General features: G+C 39.6%; 1 protein-coding gene across 3 annotated transcripts in view; it reads left to right on the top strand.

The window, feature by feature from the left end:
- Col9a1 (collagen type IX alpha 1 chain) overlaps positions 1-11,691 on the top strand; it is an 86,153-nt gene that overhangs the window by 32,353 nt on the left and 42,109 nt on the right. For all 3 annotated transcript variants that reach the window (XM_037199841.1, XM_028867989.2, XM_037199842.1), the window contains 6 exons: positions 159-212; positions 1,271-1,303; positions 2,067-2,123; positions 3,479-3,532; positions 8,285-8,338; positions 10,844-10,897. In XM_037199841.1, coding sequence (XP_037055736.1) covers positions 159-212; positions 1,271-1,303; positions 2,067-2,123; positions 3,479-3,532; positions 8,285-8,338; positions 10,844-10,897 — 306 coding nt within the window. The remainder of the gene's footprint in view (positions 1-158; positions 213-1,270; positions 1,304-2,066; positions 2,124-3,478; positions 3,533-8,284; positions 8,339-10,843; positions 10,898-11,691) is intronic.

The raw sequence follows: 11,691 nt of genomic DNA, 5'->3' as shown, positions 1-11,691 counted from the left end.
TTTATTTGCCTGGTCTAATTGGGTTTTGGTGGTAGGTCTATGCCTGCCTGAGTTCTGCTAGACTTTCTAGTAATACCATTCTGTCATGACGCCTCAGTTTTATGTACTGTGTTCTGAATCTTGTGTAACTACTGCGTCTCTATTTTGAAATGACCTAGGGTGACCCTGGAAAAAGAGGACCGCCTGGCCCCCCTGGCCCCCCAGGACCCAGTGTAAGTAATTTCCAGTTTAAATCTGAGAGTGAGAACTGAGTGAAGAAATCTCAGAGACAAACGTGGAAATGTCTATAATCAAGTCATTGTTCTGCACTTCCAAAATGGCTACTACTGTGTCTTTTTCCTTTCCTTTCCTTTCCTTTCCTTTCCTTTCCTTTCCTTTCCTTTCCTTTCCTTTCCTTTCCTTTCCTTTCCTTTCCTTTCCTTTCCTTTCCTTTCCTTTCCTTTCCTTTCCTTTCCTTTCCTTTCCTCTCCTCTCCTTTCCTTTCCTTTTTTTCTTTCCTTTCTTTTCCTTTCCTTTCCTTTTTTCTCCTCTCCTCCCTCCCTCTCCTCTCCCTCTCCTCTCCTCTCCTCTCCTCTCCTCTCCCCTCCCTCTCCTCCTCCCCTCCCCTCTCCCTCCCTCCCTCTCCCCTCCCTCCTTTCCTTCCCTTTCCTCCTTCTTTTTTCTCTCCTCTCCTTTCCTTTTTTCTCTCCTCTCCTCTCCTCTCCTCTCTCTCCCTCTCTCCCTCTTTCTACCAATTTATTTCTCCACTCAGAGCCTGGTTCATTTTAGAACCAGGAAAGTAAAGGAACCACAATAATCTAAAAGATGGTTCCCCAGAGAATCTTGTTTGTTGCCTTTTGATAGTTGTGGTTTAAGAGCTTAAAACTTTGACAAACAGAAGAAGCATTTTCAAACAAATTAGTTCTTGCTAAGTTTTTCATAGTAGAAATAAAAAAATAGTTTAAGTATGTGATACTCTGTTTTCATTCATGTGCCAGAGTTCCCTACTCATATTGGGAACTTGTCTATATTGTGAGTCATTTAATCTCCTCAGTGAGGTAACCAATTACAGTTTAGGGATCTTTGAAGGTATCATCCATCAATAAGTCTTCAAATATTAACACATGTTTCTATTTTTCCCTTGCATTTCATAAAATCAATACCCTTATTATATTTTGCACCCTTGTTATATATTGCAAAATACATATTTGTATTTTGAAATTTATATTACTCATAAATTAGAGTAAATCATCTAGTTTTATTCTTAACTTTTGTATTTTACTTACTTTAGGGAACAATTGGATTTCATGATGGAGACCCATTGGTAAGATTTTTTCCTTTGAATAAAATATGGTTTGTAATGCTTTATATTAGCATATATTAATATAAAGCAATGAGTTTAATCATGGTGTTTTATATATGTGTACAACATAGTAGTTTTAATGTAAAGATCATGTAGTCTTCAGATGAGCTGATTTTAAGATGCTCTGACTGGAATATGCCTGAATTCCCTGTTTTACTTTAACTCAGATCGCAGAGCTGTGTGGGTTGAGGCTCATGTGTTCTCAGGCTATACAAGTTTTTTTTTTTCACAGGAGAGGGATGTTTCTTTTTAAGTCTTTTGGTTTTATGGCTGAGGTGTGATTTCTCACAGGAGTACTCCATTTTGGAAGAGCTTTATGTTTAGATGAGCAGTCTAAGGACAGTGGTCAACTGCACTGGTGTAATTTTGGCCCTAAGGTGAAAGGCTGGGACCTCAGGATAGGGCTGTTTCAATGGAGAAAGGAGAGTCCAGACAAGGCTCTGCTACCACCCATTCTCTTAAGAATTTCATTTCTTTTATTAGATCTGAAACAAATATGGCTAAATACTAATGCGTAACATGTGGAAGATGAGTATGTGGCAGGCTATCTGTTGGATTCTCTGTATTTTTCTATATTTAAAAGAAAAACACAGGAAAAGGATATTCAGAGTTGTTTAATGATTACAATTGCTTTGGGGTTCTATCGCTGGACTCTGAAAAAAAAAACCTCTGCATTATCACAAATTGGGTTCTCTAGTTTACTTCTCTCTTCTCTCTTTGCCAGTGCCCCAATTCCTGCCCACCAGGTCGCTCTGGATACCCAGGCCTCCCAGGCATGCGGGTAAGAAGAATTCCATTATTTTATTTTCAAGAGCATACTATGTGGAGAAAGAGGGGGGCATTTAACCACTGACCTTGGATAAATTAGTCAAGTCTGCCTCTGCTCTTTCTGTCTGTGGTACAAATTCAGCCTGGAGATTCTACCCAGTGCCCCTGATGGGCCCCTACTGAGGTGCATGTGCTCAGTTATACAATGTCTGGAGTTCAGGGAGGAAATGCCCGTTGCATGCTCTGGGCCGGGGAAACTAGAACATGAAATCCAGGGTCCGATGTTTGCCTTCTATGGGAGAAGACAGTAGTAGGGATGTGGAGGGAGACTGTTTATATGCAAATTTGAGAATGTTCTGGTAAAAAAACAAAAATAACTGGGAAAACTGAGCAGAACAGATTTTCCTGAAGGTGTTTTTCTCCACTATCCCATCATGATGCTTCAAAATAGTCTATTTCGGGGGGAAAAATGGATGCTAGGGATAAATTGCTTTCCCTCTAGTCTCTGAGTCTAAAGTTATTCTGAGAAAGTCCAGACCCTTCTCTGCTATGATCTGGAAGGCTCTGAGGTCAGAGCCACGGTTTTTCCAAAGGTTTTCTCTAATTGCAGTTGGGTCGGTTCTCAGGCTGGGGAAGGCTTAGGCTATATGGGGGTCTTATTTTTCTAAAAGGCCAGAGAGAGGCCAAAGTTCCAGCGGACCTAATTTGGGAACTTGGTCTCACAGTTTGCTGGCGTGACTTCTCACAGCCCACGTGTGATTGGCACAGAAGGGACCTTCCCCTCCCACTCTGGGGTGCAGCTTTTAGTTTCTCCCTTCGCTCCTTCCTTTTTGTGCTTCTGACTGTGGAAGGAAGAGACTGCGCACCTGAGAAGTCTACTCTCTTGCCAGCCCTTCCCCTACCTCCAGGAAGGAGTTGGCCATAGAGGAGGAAGAGGAGACTTCACAGTCGTCACCAGAGAGCAAGGGGTGGCTAGGTCAGCTTCTGAAAGGGTTAAGTTACTTGTGGTGGAGCGGACTGAAGACCCTTCAACCTAACCTTGGTGCTGGAAATGGGGAAACCGGAAGAGAAGGTGGGAACCAACACACTGTGTTGCTGAACTGGGTAGCAGGGCAGTTGTTAGTCTAGAGGAGTGTGTTTTCCTTTGAATTAAAGCTGATGCCCATGATGTAAGTGACACACATAGTGTACACGGTGCCATTAAAGCCTCCAAGGCAGTGTTGTGCTTTGTGACATCATCGGTTTTCCGCAGTATTTTAATGCAGACTTAGGGAGGCAGAACAATTTTCTGAGCCTTCTGACCACTTTGGGCCTCAAGTCCAATGGAGCTTCATTTATTTGCATTTATCTACTTTTTGTGTTTGCTAGGGTCATAAAGGGGCGAAGGGAGAAATCGGTGAACCAGGAAGACAAGGACACAAGGTAAGGGGAATGACCATTTAGTGAGTCAACTATGATTGGAGGTAGAGATAATTTTCCCTACAAGGAATTAAAAGGAATAGCGAAGTGTGATATTTTATTTCTTTGGCAAGTAAATGCTTGGCGTATTCTAGGTACAGTATTCTAAGCTGTTCAGCTCTCGAAACAACAAAGAAAACCCCAGAATTTCCCCCTGTTTGCAATTGCATTGACTGCATTTTCTTTCTGTTTCAAACATATCATATTTAGATATTTTTACCCAAAGCTGATGACAGTCAGACATTATGTCACCAGTTGTTTTACCTCCCCAAAGTTTATGATAGCTGTAAAGTTTTAGAGGTGTTTTGAAAGTAGGAAACACAGGATTTAATCTGTAATTGGCTTAGAAGTCCTCTTCTCAAAATCTGAACTAATTTGTCTGTTGTGTGTTTCTCATCTCGTTTCACCATAACTCGGGTTTGAAGTAACTGGAAGTTAGTGATAGCATGTTATTAACACGTTATCTGGATAGAAATATGGAATCTGTATTGCACTGAGGTTGACATACCCTTCCAAACAAGGCTAAGAAGTACTTTAAAGCAAGGCGACTTGGTTGCCATTTCTTCATCTTACAAGTATCCAACAATTTTACTTCCTGCACAGTAGACTCTTCCTCCTAGAAAATTTTATAATGTTTTACAAAGTCATACCACTCTTATTAGTGCAGGACTGCTGGACTTTGTTGATTGTGTCTGTCCATATCATTACTAGGTTATAGTAAAATATTAGCCTTTTTCTTCGGCAGTAATGAGCAGGAGAGGCAATTTATCTCTTGAGTAAAATATCTTTGAGTATTAACATCCTTGAACTCCTCAGCCAAAAATCAGTCTGTTAAATAACCTCACTTGTATAATCAGTATGAATAGGCCAATTCTCTGTACCCTGTTACCATTTGCAAATTACTTTCAGTCATTTATTGTGAAGGCTGTGAATAGTTAGGGTACTTTATTTATCTGGAATGAAACAGCTGCGTTTCTGATGTCAAACTTGAATAAAATAGAAAAGGTGAATGCCCTGTTTCTCTGCCTGCCCATTCCTCCCCTGAACTTTAAGTTTTATAAGTTTGAAAATTCAGCCAATATTTATCACCTACCCCGCTATGTGCCATGGTTTATTCAAAGTTCTGAAAGTTCAAAAGTGAACGAAAATGACGCCCAGTCACAGGGGATTGACTAAACAGAACATGACATATTAGTGTGTGAGAACACTAGCTAACCCCTACACCAGGTGAGCAAGAACATTCTGCTGTTTGTGAGGCATGTGCGATGAAGCAGACAGTAGACATCAGTCGTTCCAATGCTTTCATCCATTCCCCATTCCTCCTTGTGCCATTGACCTTCTTCCTTTGGAGAGCCGTCTCTCTATCATCCCACAGGACTTAGAGTTGTTAATCAGGGTGTTTCTCCTTTATGCCCATCAAATTACTATTTTTGGTGCCCACAGATTAGCTATATGAATGAAATCTAAAATTTGTTTTTGGTCTTCGAGTAGGAAACTGGCTTTTTTTTTTTTTTTTTTTTTTTTTTTTTTGCACGTTAAGCATTTGGATCAATGTCCACTTGGATGCTGAAGATTCCTTTAGTTTATTTGATATTTTTGTGCAACTCTAAACTTTAAGTAGTGACTTCCAAAACTGGTACAGGAAGGTGGGATAGCAGCAGGCCATTGAAGATGGATTCCTGGAAGGACTGAGCCTGAACTGATAGCAGAGGGGCCTGGAGGTCCGTCATTCACATGCAGATCACAGTCTGGCTTTAAATGGATCCTGCAGGTCAACTAATGAAGATTTAATTACTTGGTAGATACAGGCATGACTAGTGAAATCCTAATAATAAAACTATGGTCCTGGAATCATCAAACTGCAGTTCCGTCTGCATCCATTCTGAATTTCTCCAGCAAAATGATGATAAATAACGTCTCCTAAACTTGTCATTTAAAATTTGTGATTATTGATTAGGTGTGTGCTTTTTATCTGCAGGAGAAATGTTTAATTCAAACATATTACTCCAAGTTTTATGGGAAATCTATAAGAAATGTGCCATACCCTGAGAAGAAAATCTGCAGGGGACTGTCAATCACTGTTGTCTGGGCAGCAGTTTGGCAGTTCTGCAGGAGAAACAAGTAACATTGAATTATATTCATGAGGGCTGGAGAGATGGCTAGGCAGTTAAGAACACTTGGTGCTCTTGCAGAGAGGACCCTGTTTCAGTTCCCAGCATCCACATGGCTGTTCAGTCCAGTTCCTGGGGATCTGATGCCCTCTTCTGGCCTCTGCAGGCACTGCATTAACATATGTACATACAGGCAAAACATCATACACATAAAGTGAAAATAAATTTCTGATAGTACTCACATGATGATTAGCCACTCCATGAACTAGCACATTTCAGTAGCTTTTAACTTGGGACTGCCTCTTTCCACTGTTAATCATAAGTTCTAGTGGAATACAATTTGAATTTAATTATGATACTGAAACCAGTAAGATATTCATAATTCACTTAAAAATTCAGTTCTAAAGCTCATGAGATGGCCCAGTGGGTAAATGTTCTTACTGTCAAGCCTACCTTAGTTTGAGCCCCAGAATCATGTGCTGATATGAAAGAACAAAATCCCATAAGTTGTTCTCTGACCTCCACAGACTCGTGGTACATGCATGACCCCTCCAAATAAATAAATGCAAAAAATTAGGTGTAACTTATTAAAACATAATCTAGTTTTTTGTATTAAATACTTAAATGTTATCTATAATATTAATATCCCTATTAAATATTAGCATTAAATTTTATGGGTGTACTTGGTTTTTAGTGTGTGTGAAAAAAAATCTGTAAATATAAGGCATAACCTATGGAAATTATAATGTACTATAATTATACTATATTTTTATAAAAGTATCTATTAATCTATTATATATAAATATAATGTAAAATTATATGCAAGAAAATGAGACAAAATATGTATATTAATAATTGAATGACAGAATTGATTTTAATATGTGACATAAATAAGGAGTTTTCCTCATGAATAACCTCACAATTAAAGATACTTATTATCATTGAAATGTAAAGTGATATGTTTAATATTTTCTCAATCTATAGAGTTGCCTTTCTGTAAGAGAGAAATCTCTCTCTCTCTCTCTCTCTCTCCTATGATGCTGGAGATTTGAACTCAGGGCTTTGGCATACTCAACCAGCGCTCTGTCATTGAGTTATATCCATAGCCCAGGAAGCAGACTTCATTATAGAATAGTCTAACATTTTAAAGTATAACAGAATTTATAAAATAGCAAAAAGTCCAAATAGCAATTAGATACTATGAAGGAAGGACCCAATGATAATAAAAATCCAAAGGCAGATTACTTTGAACAAACTGCAGCATTTATTCAAGCTTAATATAAAGGAAATGGCATAGCTTTAGTCATTAAAAAAAGATTTTACTAAGTAGACTGACTTCTAGGATGAAGCAGAGTAATGTAGTTTAATACAAAGCAAAGCAAATGATGGTTTTTGTGAAGATACTCCCTAGGATTCTGTTTCTAAATTTTGTGTGTGTGTGTGTGTGTGTGTGTGTGTGTGTGTGTGTGTGTGTGTTGTGCATGTGTGTGTTGTGAACATATGCATAGGCATGCACACCTGTGTAAACACGTGGAGATCAGTCTAGCACATTGGGTGTTCTGTTTCTTCAGTCTCTGTGTATTCCCCTGAGACAAGTCTCTCAGTGAACCTGGAGCTGAGCTAGCAGCCAGCAGGCGTCCAAGACTCTTCTGTCCCTGCCCCACCCCCATACCACTTGGGTGATAGGAATGTGTGCAAGCCATAAGCAGCTCTTTTACTAGGTTCTCGGGGTTCAAACTCAGGTTCTCAGGTTAGCATAGCCAGCATTCTTATCCACTACACCATCTGTCCGCTTCTGACCAATGTTTCAAGTTCATCTGGAAGAGTAAACATTTAGGCAAATATGAAAAAGAAGAGTCCCTGTAAGTAAAACATATAGAGAAATTCTTCGTACTGGAGATGAAAATGTATTATAAAAATTCAGTAAGTAAAAGTTTTGGTAACAGTGACATCACATAGCAGATCAGCAGAGTATCAGAGCTCTCCAGACTACACAGAAAATATTTGTCAGTCAATCCATGATACTGAAATAAGTGTCTGGTCACTGCAGCAGAGATATATTTTAACCAAAAAATAAATTATTAGTAAATATTTTTGTATATTTTGGAATGACTCAAAGGACATATAAATGAATACTCATATTCTTAGTGGTGAAAATGGCCTGTTAGTGACAACATAGGTATAATCTATGAAAGAACTGATTTGAATGCATAAACATTGTGTATGGCATAAAATTATGATAAGAAAAGCCAACATGTAAATTCTAACCAAATATCTTACAGTAAAAGATTTCATAATGTGGTTATACTTTGCTAGTATCACTTCCAACCTAAGTACACACCCTTCTCTCTCCTTCCTCTCTTTCTCCCTCTCTTTAGAAAACCTTGAAAGAACAGCTTCTAAGTGGGATCTCCTTTGGTGACTCTCTATGTACTTATCTACATTGCCTGAATACCATGTAATTAACACAGACTGCCTATGCAATTTAACAAGACCCATTAGAACCATCCAGAGGATGTCAAATGTGCTTAACATATACTGAGCAAGACCTGCCTATTCATTTGCTAGTTAATATTCACTGTGATTTTTCTCTGCTGATTTTTAGGGTGAAGAAGGTGACCAGGGAGAACTGGGAGAAGTCGGAGCTCAAGGACCCCCAGTAAAGTATTTTTTAATGTTTGCCTAGGATAAGCAAATCTTTTTAATGACTATTATCTTCTCTTTAGTATGCAGATTAATAGTTTATGGCGTATGAACTTGATATTCTCTATGCTTCCAGCCAGCCAGCACCAGGCAACCACTACTTTTTCAAAATAAGAAAGAGTCCACATTGCACCTTCAAGAAATTTTTAAGAGAAAAGTTCTATTTAAGATTATATGTAGCCTCCAAGCCTTCATAACCTGAATGCAAATGCTGAGCACAAGAGGACGATGAACTTCAATTTCTGCAGTGCTGTGGCGTGACAGAGGAGAACATCTTGTATACCTTGAACACGAAATGGGTTTATAGCTCATGGGATTCCTGCAGTTGATTCCAGAAAGTGTTCACAAATTAGAATGTTCTTAGTGGCTCATAACCAATCTTTTACTGCAGTCCCACAACTGCTGAGATGTTATGTAAGACAGTTGGACATAAACATACTTCAAATTTAAGATGTTCGTTAGATTGGAATTCACGTTAATTTTGTACCATATGGAAGCACAATTGTTACTCTTTGTCCTAGTCTCCATTATAGAAAAAATAACTGTTGAGGATTCCTTGACTATTTGAAGGTTGCTGAAGGATAGCTGATATTAGAGACTACTACCAAAGAGCCAGAGAAGACAAACTGAATTCCCTTTCTTGAATTGCTCTTCCCCTCAGCACTAGTCTCTTGTAAAACAGATTTTATTTATTTATTTTACATGTAATGAGTGTTCTGCATGTGAGTATGTATTGCACCATGTGCATACAAAGCCTATGAATGCCAGAAGATTCCTTAGAACTCAAGTTATAGACAACTGTGAGCTGCCATGTGTAGATGCCCCTGGTCCTCTGCAAGAGAAGCCAATGCTCTTAACTGCTGGGCCATTGCTCTAGTCTCTAAAAGTGGTTAGAGGGACTGTGCAGATCAATGTTTACTTAGAGGTTAAGGCTGAAAGATAGTTATGAGCATCTAAGAAGTGGTTTCTTTTCTGGGCCACATGAGACCTTCAAGAGGATGTTGTGGAAGAGTCCAGACATTTTCTCCAGACATTTGCCTTCTCTGAGCCTTTACTAGGAGGCGTTAAGGAACTTGACTCTTATTTCCTGATGGATAGTGCCAGGTAGTATAGTTTGTTTGCTTTTGCTTTTTGGATCTAATGAAAATTAGGTGTGGGTTGTATATAGTTTGTATATTGTATATAATTTCAAAAGAATCCATTCTCAAAGATTATGGAATTATGTTATGTAGCTCAAGGGATCCACTGGGAATTACTATCAGTATCTGCTGACCTCCTGGTGTTTGAGAGGAGGTATGTTCAAATGTTTCTGGAGAATTCACAGATTTTTTTTGCCTCATAATATAAAAGCACACTCATAAAGCCACGCATATATTTATAAAAAGAACATTTCTATGGTGTATTTGCATAAGGAGTAGTCATTTTGAGTGCTTATTTTTTGGGTTCCTGTATCACAACTACTTTTAAAATTTTTATGTACAGAAATTGTCTACAGAGTCAGTAAACGAGCTACATAAGTTAGAGTGCTTAACCTGATATGGCCACATGCTGTACTTGGGAATTTCAGACAATTTTTCACTGACATACAGAGAATTTTGTGACTGAACTAGATGAAGGAAGGCTGGTCCTGGGACTGTCCATCTTTCCCAAGATGAAGAGGAAGACCACGGCACCCTAAAGAACCTTTTTCTTAAGCCAGTGTGGAAAGTCGGCAGATGTCAAAAGTAGCTAACCTCTAATGGAGCATGCGCTCCCAGCTGTGCCCCGGGGAGCACCCAGGCTCACCCTTTCTTTACCACGGGTTTATGGAAGAATCCTTTGCTGTGGGACTAGCAACATTTCGGTACTGAAAGACAGCCTGAAAACCTCTCCACTTCCTCATGTTTCGGCTTATTCACGCCTGTGCCTGTGATTTCTTACTATGCCACATTGGAGTTCAGAACACCCTTTATTGTAGGAGCAGCATAATAAATACTGGTGACAAGGGGTTGGTGGGCAGTCCAGCTCTATTTCTGGTAGTACGTTTTTATGGGTTCGACTGGAACTGCCTCACTTTGACTGCATGGATTTGTAGGTAGCTATTATTTTAAGAGTTAAAATAATGTTACCCCTAACAGACCACAAAAGAGGTGGACATGGGAGTGTGGGTTCTGCCCGTGAGTTAAAAGATGTTACAAACACTGTCACAGTTGCTTGTATTTATTTTCTAAAGGCCGTCAATCATTGCAACAACTCAATTTGCATAGAGTTATATAAGCCTTTAGAATTTTACCGAAGAGTTTTAAGCATTGGCATTTCACTTGGACTTTTCTTTCTAAACTAGAAATGTTTGCCTATGTATGCTGTCACATACTTAGTGTCTTCTGTCATTATGCTAACATGCTTTTTCTGGATCAGCATCTGCAAAGAGTATGTGCTTTGACTGAAATCGTTCACCACCCTCCTCCCTTTGCTTTTCCAGGGAGCTCAAGGCCTGAGAGGGATCACTGGAGTAGTTGGAGACAAAGGAGAAAAAGTGAGATATCTATGAAAAAGCATAATATAAGAGTGACTTTGCCTCCAGTAGCATCACTTTTTAGTTTATCTTTTATGTGTTTATATGTTTTTTATAATACCTTATACAATGCATATTTCGTAAGCATTTACAATGACAAGAAAACCACGTGCACTTGTTATGTATAGAGGTCCACCACAAATATTTTTGGTGGGATTCATGGCATAGAACCCATGGGCATGGGGGAATACTATCTTAGGTAAATTAGAGTAAGTGGGGGTGTAATGTTCTAGCTTTGGCATTATTTGTAGCCAGTGCTCACAGTACTGACACAATGCTGGGAGTGTTTCTGGTCCTGCCAGGCAAAGACAAGGGCGGATAGAGAGGGAGAGGTAGGATCCAGAGACCATGTCAGCTGCTCTGCCTTAAACAGGGGCCATACAGTTGTGGCCACAAGTCACCAGCCTGTCCTTTGCCGGTTTCAGAAGTCAGGTTTTCTGGCTCTTCCCATGCAAGGCACCTGCAAGCTCCAAGGACAGTTTGAAGGACAGGCTCACATTAAGTGTCTTACTTTTTTGGAGAGACAGAGAAGTAGATAAGCAATTATGGTGCAATTTGGGGAAGAAGCAAATCTGAAATCAGGCGGCTCAAGGAAGGTGCGGCAAAGCAGGGGCTTAATCTGGGTGTGACATCTGGGAGGGTGGGCCCATGCCAAAGCTGACTTCAGACGGCAGGAGGAGGAGGTGCAGTGGATGGTGAGGGATGAAGACACACAGCGGCACTTGGTGGAGAGACTGTCCTAAGGAAAGACAATA

Source organism: Peromyscus leucopus, chromosome 16_21 (assembly GCF_004664715.2).
Source record: "Peromyscus leucopus breed LL Stock chromosome 16_21, UCI_PerLeu_2.1, whole genome shotgun sequence".
Classification (NCBI taxonomy): domain Eukaryota; kingdom Metazoa; phylum Chordata; class Mammalia; order Rodentia; family Cricetidae; genus Peromyscus; species Peromyscus leucopus.
The sequence above is the reverse complement of the archived record's forward strand: the minus strand, read 5'-3'. Positions and strand labels throughout refer to the sequence as shown.